General features: G+C 37.2%; 1 protein-coding gene across 4 annotated transcripts in view; it reads right to left on the reverse strand.

Annotated features, from left to right (window-relative positions):
- Positions 1 to 21247, reverse strand: part of LOC122014577 (conserved oligomeric Golgi complex subunit 2-like) — a 43808-nt gene extending 22561 nt beyond the window's left edge. Inside the window, exons 1-8 of one of the 4 annotated variants that reach the window (XM_042570854.1) lie at positions 20743 to 21246; positions 19385 to 19591; positions 16083 to 16419; positions 15813 to 15974; positions 2595 to 2694; positions 2306 to 2509; positions 2115 to 2229; positions 658 to 799 (exon numbers count right to left, since the gene is read on the reverse strand). In XM_042570854.1, the coding sequence (XP_042426788.1) occupies positions 658 to 799; positions 2115 to 2229; positions 2306 to 2509; positions 2595 to 2694; positions 15813 to 15974; positions 16083 to 16419; positions 19385 to 19591; positions 20743 to 21195 (1720 nt within the window). In that variant the 5' untranslated portion in view covers positions 21196 to 21246. Of the gene's footprint in view, positions 1 to 598; positions 800 to 2114; positions 2230 to 2305; positions 2510 to 2594; positions 2695 to 15812; positions 15975 to 16082; positions 16420 to 19384; positions 19592 to 20742 lie in introns of all 4 variants that reach the window. The other 3 variants (XM_042570853.1, XM_042570856.1, XM_042570855.1) reach the window with 3 other exon arrangements.
- Between the last annotated feature and the right edge of the window lie 424 nt (positions 21248 to 21671).

Below are 21671 nucleotides of genomic sequence, written 5' to 3' on the forward strand. Positions count from 1 at the left end.
ATCAATTGTGCTTCGTTCAGTTGCGGCGTGTTGCCTCACTCTCTTCAACATTTGCATGCTTAAAAACAAGCTCAAAAAAACAGTCATAGCTCAGAGAAAGAATAGTCATATAGACAGAAAGATCGACTTAAGAGTATAAGTATATAATAGTGAGGGAGAAACCTATCTCTCTAAGCATGCGTAGCATTTAATCCTACTTTCGTGTGCATGCAACAAACACACAAACACAAAATATACACAGATACATATATAGCAGGCTGATGAATGTTACAACCACATTCCAATATCATATGCCAATCCATAATAGATAATAGCACAATATAAAGATGTAAAATATTACAAAATACAATTAAAAAGAAAAGGAAGAAAAGAAAATATAAAAATCAAAATGATAAAAAAAAAAGTCAAGAAATTAGAATATTACAAACATATTTAGTATAGTACTAATAATATGAAAAATTGAAGTATATCTAAAAATATATAATGGAGAATGATATATATTCATATTAGAAATATGGATAGTATTAACTCTTTCTCGAGTGACTTTTCAGAGCCATTCTTTTATATAAGAAAATCTATGATACCATTATCTAATTACCTCCACAGATTTCTCAACTATTGCCTCAATCATTGTATCCAATACAGACGGCAAGAGATCTTCCAATGTTCTTCCAGCTTGCAATATACTTTGTCTTACAAGATCAACAACTTCTCCTGAGCATGAACCAAGAGCTTGAAGTACTTGTCCAAGGTAGTCACCGCAAATCTCTCCGACAAGTACAGTTATATCATGCATTACCTGCAAAAGAATAGGGCACAAAGTGTTTAAAATCTTTAGACAAGATAAATTTCCCATTGAACTAGAAGATGTAGCATTTAAGAGATTAACTGAATTATAAATGTGATAGCATTTGTTCTTGTTATTCCATATTATGATAACCAAATCAGTGAATTTTTCCCTCCTTCCTGATTCAACCATCAACCACACCCACTAAGGGCATGAGAGTGCATCCTCAGTTTCTCAGTAAGCATATAAAGTAACTTATCTATCAATGATTCTAAAACATGACCTATATGGCTGTATTAACGTTCAAGATGTATGGTTTTGCAAAGATGAAACAATGAAGCACCTCTAATGTCTTATCCATGCACAGATAGCTCAAGTTTGTCTGCACAGGTTCTCCTGCAATGTGCTTAAGCTATTGCAGAAGCATATAATCAGGAAAAAGGAACACCTTCCAACATTGCACTTCATTGAGTTTCAAATGGATACAAACAAGGTTCCTCGAAGTCAAGTATCATATGACATATGTACTGAAGTAAACAATTCTTTCAGACAGAAATAACAAATGTTGATCCAACGTGTTAGTTTTTTTCCCCAAAATTGACAACTGCATTGTTCATCATATTATTATAGAAGATTTTCAATTAATTCAGTACTTATTCAGAGTTATGTTTGCTAAATATATTCCTAAATTTAAAAAAGATTACAATCTATAGAGTTGAAAAATAAGAGGTACAAAGAAAATACTTAACAATTTATCAATATAATACAACAATAACCAAGTCTTATCCCACTAGGTGGGGTCGGAATTTATCAATATAATAAAAAAAATTAATTAATTAATTTGAATATTATTAGTAATATTGCCTAGCATTAGAATGGGAGCCTTGGCGCAATGGTAAAATTGTTGTCGTGTGACCTAGAGGTCACGGGTTCGAGTCTCAGAAATAGCTTCTTGCATAGTAGGGTAAGGTTATGTATAATAGACCCTTCCCAGGACCCAGCATTGGAGCTTCGTGCACCAAGCTGCCCCTTTTTTTATTGCCTAGCATTAAAGTTGATGGAGGAATAAGATTCATTAAGTCGACTCTAAATGGTAGGCACAAAAATGGTTTGGTGGTGATGATGATGATGATACTTAAGTTAAAAGTTACGAATTATTTTGTAGATCTATTGACCCAGAACTGGTCAAGAAAGATGATCAAAGAGTACAGCTACAGAGATCCAAGATAAAACCAAAGTCAAATGAATTAGAAGTTATGGAAACTTAGGCAAAAGTTGGAGAATATAAATTCATGAAATCAGAGAAAAGCAAATTTATGAGACTTACATAGACAAAAATTTCTACTTGTGCAGAAATAGCCCATTCAAAGTTCTGGGATGCATTTGTGCTAGCATTTCGTGATTTTCGAGCAGACAAACCATGAAATAGCCAAGTTGAGTACCTGTTTGTAAACCCCTTAAGAAACATAAATGGGGAAAAAACATAAATATATAATTAAGAATCTGGAGTAGGCTGACCTCGAAATAAGTTGCAAAGACAATCGAAGAAATTTGTCGGAGTGAGCAATAATAAGAACATCATCACTCCAGCAAGATTTCAAGCTTTCCATTAATGTAATACTTTGCTTCAATGTCAACTTATGATGGTTCCCATGAATGTCAACAGGATTAACTTTAGATGCCATAAGAGCAGAATCCAGTGCACCAGCAATTTCTTGAAACCTGATACAATTGAACCTCTAAAGTTAAGTTGCATCCATTTAGTTCAAATCTCACAGATAATGGTAAGAAGGATCAGATGAGGTACCTCAACGAGAAATACACCCCAACATTCCACTGTCGTATGAAGTCCAGATACACAACTTCTAATCGAAACTTAACAACAGCAGATTTAGATGGGCAATAGCCTAGAATATTATACAGAAATTATAGTCAGATGGTTATGCATGGAAAAAGATTTTTTTCAGTTACAACTATGAAGAATGCATTAGTTAAAAAACTATCTTCAACTATGGAGCACATCACAAAAAAAGGCCTAGATAGATGTTAAAGGAAATCTCCTATTTGATTCTCTTCCATCATGAACAATTCCTTCTCGTTCACTTCAGATTCATTCCAAAATCATCAAGATATATTTCTATATCATCACCTTCCCCATATGTGTTTTTTTATTTTGTTTTCTTCTGTTATCATCATCTTATACCTTTTAAAACATGGAAAATTAATATCACCATATCATATTGAATACGATAATATTCTCCTACATATTTTATCATGGTATGCAATGAATCTCTTGTTGATCTTCTTGTGTTCCTAGCTCAAGGGGGCTTGTTGTGTAAGATTGCAGCCCCAGCTTTTCCATATGACGTTGACACTTTTCCACACGAGTAGAGGCCCCATTTCAACTCTCTTCAGTAAAACAGTTAGCGATGTAAATCAATTTGAATTGAGATTGAAATTGAATTTTGGTAATTGTTCTATTTGGTGTCAAGAAGCTTGGTATCTTTTAATTTGGATGGAGTTTAATTGGATTATTGTATTTCCCAACATGAGGTATTTGTTTCCCAGTTCAGTTAAGGTTAAATCGATTAAACTGGTTTTGTTTCAATGTAGTATCATTTTTCAGTTAATAAGAAATTCCACTTTCAATTCTTTTGCACGAGATTTTCCTCTGTGAGAGGATCTGCTACATTAAGTTGCATCAAAATTCACTATGTAACGATGTGCTACATCAATTTGCATCAAAATTGAATCCTAATTTAGCTTGATGCTTCCACTCGTGTTTCCCACAACCACTCCTCTGTTGTTGTTGTCTGACAAACTAGAGATGGAGAGATGAGTCCACTACCCTTTGCACACTTTACACTTCCAGGCCACTGAGCGACTCTAGCAGTATACATGCAACATCCATTCAATCTCAAACCCTCCTACATATGGGTATCTTCTATTGAAAACCTCACACGCAAGTGTTCCAGAGACCTCCCTATTGTTACCAACAACCCACACTGCTAAATCCATCATGACCACTGAGTGATTCCCCTCCACCAGAGAGCTCTACCAACCCCTATGTCCCTGCTCCTCTAGTCGGTGGCCTAACCCACAATGTCATCCTTCGCTACGTCACTACAACATTTTCAACACTTCTAGGACTCCCAACACTAGTTCCATCTCCTTTATGTCAATCGACATTGTAAACAACACTATGAACAGCAATGCCACAAACAGCAACACTGCTGTATAGCTTCTGAGTGGCACTGACACTTTGAAGAGAAGCACCACCGAAGCCACACCACCATCATTCATAGAGTCATCATTCCCACATTGCCATTTTATGGATCAGCTCATTCGACACTGACTCCCGCACAAAACCGAGACCAGTTGCTGTGACTCCCATCCATAATATGGACCAGATCCTAAATTGATTTCCAATCTAGTTAAATCAACAATTGAAAAAAAATATCAAAAATTACCATAGCAAAGAGTAACTATAAAATCTCTTCTTTTTTGGATTTTATCCAAGGTTCAGATTTTCACAATTTGCAAGGGAGAGTTGAAGTCATTCATTCAAGGACCACAGAATGTAAATTCAACAACATCAAAGGTTTGCACTACGCGGGTAAAGTCATTCCCTTCATTAAAAATTGCTTTGTTTTAATTTATTCAGTTTAATCAATCCTTAAGAATTTGCTTATCTTCCAAATCATTAATTTTTGTATATTAAAAAATAGGTCATCATTTAAAAATTTTCATAACTTATCAACCCCCACATTGCCTATGGTGAGTGGAACAAATCAGCTAATGGATCATGCATCTCATTCAGCTCCATGAACTTCACCTAGACAAAACATGCATCATGATGATATTTTTTACTAGAAAAGATTACTTTTCTAAAACTCATATCAAAGCTAAGCCTAGCTACGAATCTGATTGACTAATCAAAATTAAAGCCCTAATTTGAATGGTTATCTAAATCTAAATGTAATTCTCAATTGGGTAGCCGAAATAAAGGACTACTAGACTGCTACAATATGACCAAAACTAAATGAGCATGCTTTGCACAAAGAACAATAGAAAAAGTGTTCAGAATCATTGTCATAATAGGGGTTGAACCCCTCACAAATTAGGTTGAAGTGAAACAAAAGTTGATGGAGAAATATATCCCATGCACTTCAAAAATCAACAATAGACCATATGGATAAATAAGTAGTCATCTTTAAGCGTTCGTAAATGAAATAAGTAGTCTCAATTGAGCATTAAAGTAAGTTGAGGACCTACAGATGTTGCAATCTAGACTGAATTAAGGACTTACACATATGGTTGTAAATGAACCAAGCGTTCGTGAACAAACTTGGTGTTCGGTTTGGTAAGAGCTTGTTTATATTCGTTCAATATATACAAGATTAATTAAACAAACAAGTTTGAACAACTCGTTAAGCTAAACAAATAAGCTTAAACAAACAAATTTGAACACATATGTGTTCAGCTCGTTAACGTTTGTGAACAACAATCGTGAACAATGTTCGTGAACAATGTTCACGAACCATATTCATTAATAAAATTCTTTTCAATATGCTAAATAAACAATAAAATAAAATAAGTAAATAAATTTAAATTATCAAGTTCAATAACCAATCAAGCAACTAAAGTTTTTTGAATTGAGAACTCGATAACATCTAAACGAGTCAAGCTCGAAGCAAGCTCAAGTCAAGTTTGAATTGAGAGCTCGATAACATCTAAACGAACCAAGCTCGAGCCAAGCTTCAAAAAAGCTCAAGCTCATAAAAAATAAACTAAGTCAAGCTTGAACAATCATTTCAAAAGCTTGGTTCATTTTAAACTCGTCTCGGCTCGGTCACCTTATCAAACAAGCTTGAACACTCCAAAGTTCGGCTCGGCTCGGCTTGTTTACAGCCCTACCTACACATGTGTTGCAATCTAAATTGGATCGTAGAAAAACTCTCATTCACTTTATTAATAGGTAAAGTTGTTTGTCTTGACCTCAACAGGATAAACTTTCCATAATGCCATTGAAATTGAATAGTTCTTACAAGTTCTTGAATTTAGGTCACTCAACCTCTCAACGTGTAATGCACCTCCTCATAGGGGGTCACCACTCACCCTAGACCAAGGGTGCCCACACAAGTACCTAGAAGACTAATACAACATCAATTCAAACTATTGTATACTATGCTACAACTATCGCAACAAACATCATGACACATCAAAGTGCCTACACAAAATCTTAACCCTAAATCCCTAGAGCCCGAGAACAATTCTCAAAATTAAGTAGCATACTTCCCAACTTCAGGGAGTTATGAAGAGATCAAACTATTGAACAACCTGAGGAAGATCACGTACTAGTTGTTTACTATCCACACCAACGTTCATAACTCATGAAAGTGTACTAATATTTTCCAGACTCTTGCAAATAATGAAAATAAATCATACATTGTTGGACAATGTAGAAATTGCATGTACACGATCCATTTCTTGGATCAAACTCCCATCAGTCTCATCAAGTCCATACAAAGTGGCATAGATATATCCAACCTCCCTATTACATATAAGCATTTAGTCCTAATTGAGATGGGCCCTTATATTCATAAAGTATGATTCAATGTTCTTCCCATATCCATGACTCACATCAACCTTGGTAGGCACTAGCTTTACAATCATTATGGAAGAAAGAACATGTACATTCTTAAACACGGTGAGAAAAATATCACATTGTAACTTGCCAAGCAAATTCAATCAAACCAAAACCCAAGCAACTTGTGAAGCAAGCCTAATCTTTGAACAATCTCTTGCCTTCTCGCAAAATCCAATTTGTGGAAAAGGGAAGGAGTCATGAGTGATGGTAAACTTAATGGCTCAGGAACTCATGGCCAGCCCTAGTGCCTCACTAGAAGAGCATCCTTTAAGGTCAAGAAGATCTTAGATGAGTTTTAAGGCATAACCCCAAAGAATTACACGATGAACTACCATTTACACTCCCAATTTAGTGTGCCATACTCTTTGTTATAGAGTCATAATTGTCTATCCTCTCATACTACTACATAAAACCCGTAGAACACATTGTACTAAATAGGCAAGTTTAATGAGTTCCATAAGGAAAGGCTTTATTCGAGAAATAATGAGTTTTCACATCATCCCCGCATTATTAACGCTCAAAAAGATGGCACTAAAAAAGTATCTATTGACAATTATATCATCAATAAGATCATTGTTATGTGTAAGCATGGTTTGAAGTGTTGACTTGTGTCATCCGAAAGAGATAGTATTTAGCGTTCCAACATGGAATCGACATTAATGCCCTACTGGCACCACTACCATGAGGGCGTTGCAACCTCACATCCAAAAGAATTCGGTGTCATATTAGTAGGTAATCTGAAGGGGATACTTCCCAGGACCACACATCTGCACGCCTCAGATACCTATGGTGGACCCATTTGATCCAAAGAGCATCTATTTTCACCTCAATCTGCCAAAGTATCTTAGCTAGCAGAGATAACTTCCAACTTTTTAACTCCCGAAATCGCAAGCATCCTTCCTCCTTTGTATTACAAATATCAGCCCAAGATACTAGAGGATGCTTAGATGTTCACATGAAAAATCTACAAATTCTATAGATACGGTCTACCCCCATGGCACTGGTAAGATGGACATTCAGAAATATTCCACCCCTTGAAGCACTAAGGAAATAAGTTGTGAATTGCCTGCATAAGATAGAGTGTCTCTCGCAGTTAACACGTCAGACCAAGGAGTTAAGGAGAGGGCTATAGTCCAAAATCCGAAACAATTCAGCTGCAAGGGGAACCCCAAAATATCTAAACGGTATAGATCCCTCCTAAAAGCTCGTGATGGATAGCAACCTCATGCAAACCTTATCCTCAACTCCAGCCAAGTAAATGCATGATTTCAACCTATTAACCCGAAGGCCAGCTGTTTCCCCAAATTCACGCAGAATTCTCATCACCCTTATTGAAAAAAAGGAGATTGTCAGCATAGGGTAGATGAGTTAGTCCCAAGGATGCACAATGGGGATGAAATCTAAAGGCCGAACCAACTATGCACTGCTGAATTTGTCTCCCAAAGATTTCTATACAGATTCCAAATAGATATGGGGACAATGGGTCTCCTTACCGCAACCCCCAAGCTCCATGGAATAGCCCAAAAGTCCTCCCTCCATTAATGGCAAGTGAGTATGATGTAGTGGTCACAAATTCCATAATCCAATCTATAAATTTCCCTGGGAATTGCAACCCCAAAATTGCCTTCCTTTAGGAAATCCCAGTGAACCGAGTCAAATGTCTTTTGCAGGTCAATCTTCATGATGCACCTCAGAGACAATCACTTTCAGTTGTATTTCCTAAAAAACTCCTGAGCCAAGTCGATGTTATCTGTAATGAGCTTGCCCTTTACAAACGCAGCTTGTGACTAATGTAAGAACTTGTCCATGATATTTGCTAGACGACCCACCAATAACTTCAATATAACCTTGTAGAAGACTGTACAGCAGGAGATAGGTCTATAATCCCATCACTTTACTTGCATGGGAAGACTTCGGGACTAGAGAAATCAAAGTATGGTTCAATTTCTTAAGTAGCTTCCCACTGTTGAAGAATTCCAAGATTGCGTAAGAAAAATCTCCTCCAACCGTGTCCCAAGCTTGCTTAAAAAAGCCTCGATCCATACCCCTCAGAGCCTAGGGCACACTGGTTCCCTATGTAGGGAGGCGGACCAGCTAATCATGCTGAGCCATTTGAAGAATCTGACCAAACTGCAGGCAGGATGCTAGGAATTCAGTCCTGTCTATTCGCATGCCAAGCTAGTTCTGAAAGTAATTAGTAAATACTCCAACAACCTCCCTAAAAGATTCAGTAAGATTGTTATCCTCCCTTTCTACCAATGTGATTTCATTGCGCTTGTTATTTCTTTTTATGATCGCATGAAAAAACGAGGAGTTATGGTCCACCTATTTGAAATAATCTAGCTTGGCATGCTGCATGCAAAAGCTGTGTTCATCAACATTTAATCAGGAAGCAACCTGTTGAATTTCTTTGTAATTGGCAACCATAGTTCCACAGGACAGTCCAGCTTCTTAAGCTTCCTCCAATCTCAATGCAGCTGCTGCCCGTGCCAAAATGTGCTGAAAGTGCACGGTATTCAGAGTTTTCAAGTTTGATTTCATAAGTTTCAGAATGTGCACAATTCTGTACTGAGTTGTTCGCTGGCCAATCTGCTGCTTGTAGGTTGCCCGTTTGGTGTTAACTAGTTCCAGGAAGGTGCTATGCTTGGCCCACATATTGAAAAATTTGATGACCTAAGGATTTGAATATCGCTGTTCAGAATAGAGACAATGCAAGTCGAATGATCTGACAGGCAATCTGGGGGAAGTGAAGTTAGCAAAACTCTGTAGCTCAGCCTCTCGCCAACATTTATTCCCTAGTGCTTGATCAAGTTTAATACACATGTAGCCGTTTGACCAGGTATATCTGCAACCTATATGGTTTAAATCTAGTAACTGCAACAAAATCCTGGAATTCAATAAGACTGTTTTGTGAGAGAGGGACTCCACCATACTTGTCCTTTATTGATAGGTCAGCATTGAAATCCCCAATGACAACTTAAGGCAAAGCTATATCATCCAATAGACGTTATAGGTGTTCCCATAACGGTCTCCTTCCAAGAGCAGTCAATCTGCCATACACAAAGGTGATAGATATGGGTCTTCGTGTCACTTTACAGGTCACTTTACAATGCACAAACTGATTATGCCATTCTTGTACGTAAGTTCAACCTTTGTTCATCCCATATCAACAATATCCTACTCCGACCATCTGGAACATCTAGTTGTTCCATCTTGAATTGGTGAAATCGCCTCAATTTCAATTTATGATAACTCAATGTTGATAGTTTAGTTTCCAGCACTCCTAACATTGCTAATTTATTAGTACAAAGGAAGTTCTCCACTCCCTTTTGCTTGAGGCCTTTATTGAGACCTCATATATTCCACCTAGCAATCTCCATTCCTATTGTCGGGCTGCTCGTGCCCGTTCACTTTGTATTCTCCCACTAGGTTCAGTATCAGAAGTAATACCCTCTTGCAGTAACCGTTTTGGTATTATTGTTGTATCTGCCGCTGCTATTTATTTTCCTTTGCTCGCCATCTCTATTTGCTTGCCTAATGGTTCTGTGGCACCCATAGCCCTGCTCATGCTTCGGGTCATAGGGGTTGACTTCCGGAATACCTTAGTTTCTGAATGAACATTTTCTAAACCTGTAACGGTTTGCACTGCTCAACAGATCCTGAATTTGTGCCAGTGTACAAAACCATGTTGTTTCTGGCCTCCTTTCCTTCTTCCATATTGTTGAACCAACTTTTTCTCAAGTATAATTTCTTTACCTTTATCCAGCCGAACTCCATCGGGCTTCAATCCTTCCCTTTGACTTGATAATTGGCTAACCTCCCGCCCCAAAATGATATGAAGATTGTTAGGCAATGTGTCCTCTGAATTGAGTCAGAGGGTTTCTAAAACATGTACAATTTCCTTGCCTTTATTCAGATGAGAGTCATCTCGCTAAGACTGCGATGTTTCTCTTCAGTTATCTATCTGGCCAACCTCCTGCTACCCCAAACTGATTTCAGGATTGCCATGCAATGCAGCCTCTGGAATAAGGGTATCCCCATGTGGTTTGGAATTCGACTGAGTTGAATTACTGCACCGAGAATCATTTTGATCAGCACTCTTACATTATTCTTGATAATGACCCATGTGTTGGCATTGCAAACAAAATTTAAATTTTGATTCGAAATGAAGGGGAAGGGTTACCTCAATACCACCAGGTAGTATGACGGGGATAGCATTCAATGGTTCTTTGGTGATGTCCACTTCCACAAGTACTCGGGCAAAATTAATTTGCCCTCTTTGTCTTGTCACCAGGTCCGTATAAAGCGGTCTGCCAAGTAACGAGGCTATTTTGCTCAAAGCTCGCACCGTCCAGCATTCCAGCGGGAGATTGAAATTTGAACCAATATCGGCAGCCGTTGGAGCTCCTAGAAACAAGTAGGAAGTGGTTTCGCAATGTATGGACCACCACGTAACACTTTGTCACAATCCTCTACGTTCTGAAATTTAAATAGCAACCACATGGTTTTATGTAGTTGAACTTCGTAGTTGACCCTCCACCTGTTCGCTGTGCTTTTGATGGTCGGCCAGCACAGGAAACATCCTACAAAACGCCCGACTAAGCAGTTTCCAATGGCATTTTCAATTGTGTCAACATCCTCCAGTTCCAGTGCAACATTCCCAGGTCCAGTTGAACAAAGTGTAATGGGTTTTCGTCAGTGAAAAATCTGTTGGAAGAGAACAGATCAGTCCAACATTTTTTTATTTTTGAAGCCCTCCTGATTTTGTTGTTCGTTATCATTGGAGTCCATAGTTGGTACCCGTGCAGCACTGGTTAAGGCCACCAGAGGTTGCACTGGAGGTTGAACCGGAGGCTGCACCGGCTGTTGTGCTGCTGCCACAATTCGCCTTCCACCCCCATGCCCATGATTCCTTGCCTGATTTGGTAAGTGGGAAATAGTTGGAATGCTGATTTGGTAGGTTGGCAGCCTTGGAAAGTGGTGGCCAATGAGCAAGCTTACAAATCCAGCTAGAATTACCATCCCAGCTGATTTTGTATCTTTTTTCTTCTGTTGTGCTGTTTAGAGAGAGAGACTCTCCCTTCTCTCTAGGGAGAAGGCGACAGCAAACCATCCCAAAGTTCATATTGGCAAAAGTGCTTTTGTTCAACGGTTTCTAATCTGGTGCTTATCTTCTTTTGCGACACAACTTGGTGGTGCTCTTGGGAGGTTCCCTAGATTAAATCCTCTCACGTGGGCAAGAAGGCTCCCCTTGGTAGTTTGGGCATTTTAAATGCAAAGATTTCTTGGCGTTGACTCTTCAGAGTTGTGGAAATCATCTAAGAAGACTGGGCAGGGTTCTTGCGGCTGGTGATTCAGAAAGAATCAAGCTTTTCAACACTGGTGACAACTTCTGTTGGTGCTGGATTGTGGAAGAAGGCTGACATGGAGGGCTGATGATGTGGAAGGTATGATGATGTGTCTTGTGTAACCCAATCAGTGGCTACACAGTGGATCCTTGTGGCTGGTTTTCACACAAGGAAATTCCTCTATTTGGAAGGCTAGCAGGTTTTCTCCATTTACTTCAGGATTTGGGAGGCAAATCCTGGACATCTTTGGAAACGATTTATTCTCTCAATCTGATTCATATTTACTCTCCTTCCTTTAAACTAATCAAAACCATGATTCTATCTTAGTGATGGTTTAGTAGTAGTGATGGTAGACAGGTTTTCAAAAATTACACATTTTATTTTGTGCGATAAGACAAATGATGTATCATATATAATCAAGTTGTTCTTTACCGATGTTAGATTACATAGATTCCCATCGTCAAGTCATATATGGATATTAAAATTTGTCAAATACTTAGAAAAAATTCTATAGAGGACCCGACTTAAGTTTTTATATGCATTTCATATGAAAATGGATGGGCAAACCGATGTTGTCAATCGTAGTCCATAGAAATTGCTTACATGTCTAGTAGGTGAGAAACCCAAAATCTAGAAATCTAGAAAAAAAAATTGTCAATTATCAAATTTACTTATAACCGTTTTATAAATGAGTCTTAGACTAGTCTGTATATCAAATTCCCTTACTTATCGTTTCATTCCTTCGAGTCTGCTGAAACTTTCCTAAGCATGTTCGAAATAGTCACATTGATGCTAGAAGGAAAATCACATTAAGTAATTAAACTTATAAAATTCATATCATGCACATCTTAAACTTAAGATGTATGATATAGGGAACTGTTCTTGTCTATATTCACCCAAAACCTTTTCAAAATAACCTCCAAAAAACTTCACAACCACTCCACTGCTCCCTTTTCATTAGGAGAAAGATAGGTCTAAAAGAAGTTTCATGCCCACTCCATTAGTCCCTATTTCATTGCAAGAAAGATTGGTGCTAATGCATATGTTAATAAAATACCAAGAATTTGAACATCAGCTCGTATTGTCATATCATTTTTTAACATTGAGGACTTATTGTAATATTGAGGAGCATTAAGTCTTCCTCTTTATCTGTTGGTTTGACTATGATCACACTTATATAGTTCTGAAACACACACACACACACACACACGCTTCCTTAGTCCACTCATTATATCAAGCACATAGTAAATATATCAAGCACATAGTAAATACTCAAAATGTGATAGCTCCCTATAGAAGCATCTAGAGGTACTTGGATCATTAGAAATGACTTCTAAAGATAGACAACTTAGAATAGGAAAAATGAACTTCTAACACATTGTTTCTAAGACACTTAAGGTGATGCAACAACAAACATCAGAACTATCTTCTACCAAGGTTCTCCAGTCATTCCGTCGCAACGATTTTTGGCACCTTAAAGCTTGATTAGGGAGGTTTTATCTCTCCACTCGACAAGGTTGAGTTATTCTTAGCAGAGGAAATGATGCAAATGGATTTGAATTCCAAATTTGAATTATGATTGAATTTAGAAACAAGAAATTTGGCATCTTGTAACTTATAAGTAGTTTAATGGGATTATTGTATTTCTTGATTTATGATATTTTATTTCCTAATTTAGTTTGAGATTGAGTTTATTAAAGTGACGCTATTTCAATGCAACAATCTCTTGACTAATAAAAAAATTAACTTTTAATTCTCTATATGAGATTTCCCTCTACGTGAAGTTGTGCTATGCCATTTAGATGCCCACCACTCCATGCCATCCCTATTTTAACTAGCTCACCTTTGTGACCAAATCAGGACCAACTTCATTTTTTCAACACCTTCTTCCTTTAATTCATCTACAATCATGCAAGCCTCTATCTTCCCTATACTCCAAAAGCACTCACCTAAGCAGATCATCTCTTCTTATAGACATCCTCTAAACACCATTCTCGTGCCAATCATCCCAACCAACCCCATCTCTCTCTCTCTTCGTGGCCCATTTGTCTCACAGTCATCTCTATGAATCCGCAGATCCCACTTCTCCTGTAAACCAACCTCTCACCTAACTCATCCCTCACGGCCTCACCTATCCTTTATTTCCAACTACTTCAATTACAAAGCCTCTACTATCTACTTGATCATATAAAGGAGCTTGTCCTTCGATTCCACCTTTCTTCATCATCATTGTTGAATCTACTTCCACCAATTCAGCACTCATCTCTTTATTCTCCAATGCGTACTTGTGTTTGTGCCACCATCATTTTCGCATTCAAACCACTAGGAGCAATACTAAAATAGATGCACTTTTGAAGAGGTCTTATCCAAGATTCAAAATCTCAAGCTATGCCATAGTTTCAATCTTTGATTGGAAAGTATTGTTCAGGTATTATGCCGACATTTCGATGCATAGTGTCAGTGATGGATTGGAGGTTGAATAAGGAAGAAGATGAAGCGTGGAAGGAGTCATTGTCTGTGCCAAGTGATATTGAGTTTTATTAATTTACCAGAACGATAGATTTCCACCATTTCATTCGATACGATATGAAATTTCAAACTATGGTCTTATCCAAAGTCATAGCTTGTGAACAAGATCTTAATTTAAGCATAAGCAAGTTCTCCTTACCTCAGTTTAAGTTGAAATTGTCCATAGTCAATATGTTATTTGACCCTACAATTTAATTTCATAATTGGGCCTTCTATACTTCTCCGACACTGCTCTAAATATTCCTCTGTTTCTATCTCGATCTTGTGAGCCACATAATCGTTGCTCCTCTCAAATTGAAACAGATGTTATTAGTTTGTTCTCTATTAGTTATCCTCTCATCTTATAGAAGAACACATCAACGATGTTCTATTAAACAGCTGAAGCAGCTTCCTAGGTGGTATTGCTAAGGAACTACTTCACTTAGCCAATAAGTCATCCCTTTTAGTCGGTCTTCTAAAAATTGTCTTAAGCGATCTAGGAGGGTGGCCTGGAAAGTTGAATGATGACATTTTTTTCTCCTCATAAAGAGGACAAGACTAGCTAGTTATTGTTATATTATGTATTTTCTCGCAATGCTCCAATATATATTTATGAATTTTATGTTTATTTATCTTGTTTATCAGATAAACATTGTTATCTACATATGTAGTTTTTGTTGTGTTATGATATTAAATATGATCTATTTTAATGTTGTTATTTGTTCGCTTATCATTTATCACTTTTTTTACTTGTAATAGTGAACTTCTTTTGATTGATTAATTTACCTTGTTCTATGTCGGTGTTAGTCATTTTTAATGTTAATATCAATCTATTTTAGTTTAGTCCTCGCCCTAAGAGATATGCAGTGGGCCAATTGTCTACCATCTGAAATTGACTTTTAAATCCTTGATACTTGATAATCAGAATATATTGTAGACATTCCTTCAAACCAAAGATTTTGCATATCATTTAAGGCCAAAAATGCCATCTGATCTAGATGAAGGCAATAATCTAAAAAATCCCGCAACATCTAATCATCTATCATCCTTAATGGTGTTCAATGCTAATTGAAAATGCTTCCAATACTTTTAGTTTGTTTGAGAGGGGTGTTAGGGAATGAAAACAAACCCCTGATCTTCTATGCTTCTCTTTGATTCACTTATGATCCCTGCCCAATTCTCCTTAGATTTACTCCCAATTCGTGGAGCTATATTTCTCAATTCACAACTGCAAATGGACTTATGGATTGTGTTTTCTTCCATTATTGTCATGTGCCTCTAAAATGTAATATCACCATTATCATATTGAATACAATCATTCTCCTATATATTCTATCAAAAGACAAGAAAACACTTTAGTTAATTAGATTCCAGAAAAAAGAAAAAGAAAACACACATGCATCAGCTTGTTATGCTTGACTCTGGTTAGGTGCTTTCAAGCCTTTTAAACTACAAGCAAAGTACGTTTTAAAAAATAAATGAATAAGAACATGTAAATCTGCGGCAATGGAATCTGTACCTTCAAGAAATGCAAGGAAACCAAGACTTGATTTATAATTCTTCAAGAACCCTGCAGGCCTTCCGGGAGAAAATGCCCCAGGTTTCCCTTTTTGAATTGCAATAAGAACCTCTCTAAGGATTGAATTGGCTAAGAAACTAAAAACATGGAAGCCAGAATTTGCTGAAAGCACAGAGGTATATAAACAAGGTTAAAAAAACAATAGCTGAAAATGAAATGCTGAATAAAACATATCATCTACAACTACCAGGATTTAATTATCTTAGAGACCTGTTGAAGATATATCAAGTAAAAATTTGCAATCCTTCTTGACACCTTGCATTATTTGCTGATAATCATCCTCAAGTTCATCTAAGGAAGCACCACTAACCACCTGCAAGTTGTCATGGGGAATAATTTTCTGAATCATAGGTGACACAATGACTGTCCTGAAAAGTTCTTCAGCGGCTGAAGTGTTGTCAATAGCAGCATAAGCGCGCAAGCAATTATAGATTGACTTTGCATCTTGATGTTTTAGTCCATCCACAAAACAATTGCCTAAGCTACCATCCAACATCAAAGTAACATTCTGTATCCTCTTCTCCATGTTCTCAATGAAGGGGAGATCCTGTACTGCCACAATTTAAAACAAAGTATGTAATATAACAATTTTCTGCATAAACAAAAAGGAACCGTAAGAATAAAAAATATAAATGCAAAAGCTAATGGCTAAACTTTTGTGTGCGCTAAGATTTGAAAGGCGATAAACTGATAATCTTAGATATCTAGCCTGGATACCAAGTGAAAACCCAAAAGCACTAACATGGCTTATTCTGCCACGTGAGGATAGAAGGGGGAATGTGTAGCTTAGAAGCAATGAATATAAACATGTGCTTTTTGTCACAGAGAACCAAGTTTCAGAAAGTCAACATACAATCCAAAATCATTTATATTCATTTTTGGCACTTGATGATCAACATAATGTCTTGGTAAAAGTCATTTTGAAGTTTTTTTTTAGTTAACACCACTTCTAAAAGAAAGAAGGATAATGAATGAGAACAAAAATAATGTTCTGTGGCCTACCACCTAGTGCATGCATTATAACATAGACCATGCAACAATTGCAAACGATTCAAGTGCCTAGATGGCACATAAGGAGCTACCTCAGATTTGCTTCTTTTTTTTTTCTTTGAAATGATCAAATCATTACAGAGCTATTGGTAAACAGCACTGGTTTGGCTCAAAGAAGAATAAAAAAAGATGGGTTGTGAGTAACAAGAAACTAGTTGATCTTATTCATAATAATGAAAAGTTAAAATAATCCATAAGTATATAATATTTCTTGTTTATGCTTTTGTTAAGCTTCAGTGCTTAAGTTGTCTCTCTTTTTTCATAAAATTGTATTAATGTAATAATGTGCATTTACTTTTACAATTTAAAGTCAAAATCTATAAGGGCAATGGATACTGAATATGTTAAATATTTAATAACAAAAATTTCAAGCCTTGGTGAAATAAATAATATCTCAGCCAGCATTACAGAATCCTTGATTTTGATCTCATTATAAGGATCTTTCAGAGGGCACCCGCAATTTTCATTAGAGTAGAATTAAAGGGCTTTCAGCAAACTAGAAGGGCTCACATATAGAAACAATTTTACAGTCACTACTCAAAATGGTGTATGACATTTTATTCGATTTACAAACAAATTTAAGTAGAAAAATTATATATTATTACTTTTTGAACTTAAAAAAATTTAAGATTTTATCATTGAAGTTCTTTAATTAGATTTTAACATTTAAGACCTTTTTTCATATGCACCCACCTATGATTGTAGCTCCACTTAAACATTTTCCCTAAGTAAACATTAAGTCATTTAAAACACTGAGCAGAAAATTCCCATAAAAGCATATCAAATGGAAATGTGTTGGTGCAATCACAACTATGGAGATCTGGGTACAATCGATGTTTTGATGGATTGAGCAAATAATTTAAGTTATGATTATTGTTGTATTTGATATGTATATTTGAGTGTTGGACTTGAAGAGATACACTTGACGTGGCTAAGGTCCGTGGATATCAAAGAAGACCACAAGACGAGAAGCATTAGAGTATGACTGAATCGAGGAAGTAAACTTTGTAAGTGAAGGCGTGAAAGATGGCATAAGGAGAAGCCGCAGGCTCGGGTGCTTCCGAGGGACGAATAACCTGACGAGAGATGGCTTCAAGGCAAGGTAAACTCTTGGACTGTTAAGTGTTGAAAAAATATGTATCTAAGAACCTCAACATACGAAGACTCAACCTTAGAAGTGGTCGGAGTCATGGGACCAATGAATTGGTTCTTGACACTAATCGACTGATGACTGAGTCGTGGACTCAATGGCTTCAAACAGAAGGGTGTTTTGTTCATGGTTTCCTGGTCCATCGACCGATGAAACCCGAAACCTCAAATGAAGAGAGTTTAGGTGAGTTTAGGTTTCAACAAGTTTATATCAATCAACTGCTAGTCTAGTCAAGTGTTGGTCAATTGACTATTGTAGTCGACTGGGACTGAATTGAATGTTTTTGTTTGTGGCCGAGTCAACTGAGTCGACTAATCAAGGGCAATCGACTAATGAAAACATTCGAGTGACAATCCACTGATGAAAACATTCTACAAGATCCAATGTGGCAAGGTCCATTGATAAAGCAGCAACAGTCAGATCAGCTAGCGACAACAGTAGACCAGCCAACTGATAAAGAACCCCAGTCAATTGTTGACGTCGGGAAGCATAAATAAACAAGCTGAATGAAGGCTATATTTGTGAAGATTGAAGACCTAATGTTCCCAACAATACTTGAATTAATTCTAAGCATTCTTGTAACTCCTTTGAGAACCTTTTGTATACTTAAGTATAATCTTTCTCAAGGATAAGAGCTTTCTCTACCTCCGAAACTTTACCAAGAAGGAAAAAGATTAGTGGCCTGTTCGAGACTTAATTTTCAGACGTAGCAGCTCATGGGGAGTTGTGAACCATGTTAGATCGTTTGTTGTTATTTGTTTTATTTCTGTTGCGATTTTTATGTTATTACCTTGCTAAGCAATTAACGAGAATCTTTCAAACTTTAATTTAGAGATGTTGACCAATCACCCCCTCTAGCACGGCCTTATGATCCTCCAACACTAATTTCTAATTAAGAAACAAGTACTAGATAAAAGCTTGCAAAAAAGGAAGATGCGTATGACTGAACAATGTGTTGATTTCCTCTCACAAACAACTCAACAAGTCAACAAGCTTAAATTTTGTACCGCAAATAAAAATCCATCTTAGCGATGGTGAGGTAATAATAAATATAGAAAAACTGTTCTTGTTTGTGTAGCTAATACCAAATTGTATGAAAATCAATGAGGATCATATCTATGTTGAAGGATTGTATTGCCACATTTTTACGTTTCTAAAGTGTATTTTTCAATTTTTGTCAAATTTAGATGCAAAGATTTGCAATAGAAAAATGTAGCAAAAAGAAATCCCAAATCCCAAGTAATGCACAATGGCAAAAAATGATAAATAATTCGATAAAATTTTGAATTTATAACTAAATGAAAGAAAAAACCTGCGCATGGCTAATATAAAATTTAAGCCGGTTCATTTCACTTGCAATTCTTTCCAAAAGAATGCTTTGATCTTCTCTATGATTTGGCCCGACTTCTGTATTTAGCGCGCCATTAGCATTGGCTGAAGAAACTTTCTCAGCAGGGACAATCTCTGTGTTTGATGGACCAAAATGAGAGCTTGGTAATTCCTTGATAAGTTTCTCAACCTGCAAATGAACAATTCAAAATGCCAGTGTCTCACAAGCATCTAACAAAGTAATTTATCCAAAGTTCTGTATTTGAACTAAAAAATAAAACATCAATCTCCAGCAGTAGGGAGAGATAAGATAGCAAAACCTAAAGGAAAAAAATTTCATCAGTAGTCAAAGGATAGGCACAAGATTTTGATATGGCATAAGAACTTCAGAAATGAAACCAAGATGATTATACAGCAGAAAAGCCAAAAGTTTACGCGGACATGAGTACTAAATGGCATACACCTACATTTATAAAATACACTGTAGAACGTATACCCAGTGATTGCATGTGGAAGTGAACTATAATTTATTGCATTTCATAGTGATAGAACAACAAACTGTTCAACAAAGTGATAACTGTTTTGTGGTTGTGCTGGTTCAACTTCAGAGTAGAATGAATGAATCTCCCAGATTGGTTGATGATGAGGTTATAAATTACTGGTTGAAATCAGTAATTTGTGGGGTCGAGTCATAGTTGAATGGGCTTATAAGAGAAAGGTGTTGAAATTGTACAAGGAAGGTCGCATTTTAACACAGCCATAATTTCCAAAAAAGTGAAATTAAGGAGCTGAGTGCTCAGCATGGAATCTTGAGGGGTGTCAGGAAGGGACTCATATAGCCTTGGAGGAAGCAGCTGCCACCAATTTGACATGTTGCAACTACCGTTCAATGTAAAAGAATACATTGACACGTGATCAAGCACCTCATCTCCTAATTGTATCTGCATGTATTTTGAGGGAGTTCAACTTCTGCATAAATAATCTCGGTCTCAAACATATTCATGAAAATTTTTAGAATGGCTACTTTTTGACCTCTTTGAAGCCAGTGAGGTTGGATTTTTCTAGTCATTTCAGATTTCCTAATTTAAGTCAGAAATTTAGGCTCGAAATTGTTTAGAATGAGAATTTTCAAGGAGGTCATAAACCCTCTTCCCATCAATATCATCACTGTGATCAGACACATAGAGGCAATCAACTGAACAGAAAAAACGCATATAAATTGATAATAAATTACGACTTCTTTCAGATAACTAAAAGACAACAATAGAAAACTCTACAGTTGCCCAAGACAGCGAGCTAAAGAGCCAAAAGAACGCTACAAAGGTTCGAGTTATGTAGCACCTTGGAGACTACATGGAAGGTATCGAGCAGTAGCTCCAGAATCTCCCTGGCAGCCGAAGCCTCAGCTCGCTGGCGCAGACCACTGCGGATCGAGGTGAGAGCGGCGTCAATGACGGCGCGGAAAGTAGCAACCTTGTCGCGGAACTCGACAAGCGGGGCGCGCATGCGTGCGGCAGCAGAGTCAACATCGACTAGGCGGGTGCTGAGACCAATAAAATCAGCATAATCTCGGTTTATGAGATCGATGAGCTCGGCCTTTAGGTCAGCGAGGTAGGAGCGGAGCTCAGCCGCGAGGCTCTCGAGGGGTACGAAGGTGCGGAGGTCAGCGACGTAGGAATCGGGATCGAAGTCTTCACCGAGGAAGGCCGACGAGTTGAACCAGGGCGGCTTGGCGTCGATGGGATCGCCGAAAAGATCCGTCGGCGATCGAGGTGGGAGGAGACTCTCCGCCATGATGAAGTTCCTGGATCTGGATCTGCACGACGGGCCAAAGGGAGAGAAGAAATGACAAAAGGAAACCGGGTCGGGTTTATCAAGTCCGACCCGAAGATAGGATAGAAGGGTGTGGGTAATATTTGAGGGGTAGCGTTTTAAATAAGTATGATTTTAATACTTTTGCTAATTACTTTAGTGATATAAAATTGGTAACACTGAAAAAAAAAACATGCAATTAAGTTATCAAGATATTTTGATAGCTTCAACTCCTTACCCAACAAGTCATTATCTCTTTCTTTCTCAATTAAACTAGAAAAACATCAAACAAATTTAACTATTTTACAAAGGAATTCTCAAGAAAATATAAGCTTCTAATAAGGGTTAATAAATTTTAGTTAGTCAGTTTTAGAAGTCTCTATCACTTCTTATACATTCAAGGAGTAGATTTCTTAGCTACTACCTCACTAAAATCCTAACACCAGTTGTCTGCTTCC

The sequence above is a fragment of the Zingiber officinale genome, chromosome 8B, assembly GCF_018446385.1.
Source record: "Zingiber officinale cultivar Zhangliang chromosome 8B, Zo_v1.1, whole genome shotgun sequence".
Classification (NCBI taxonomy): Eukaryota; Viridiplantae; Streptophyta; class Magnoliopsida; order Zingiberales; family Zingiberaceae; genus Zingiber; species Zingiber officinale.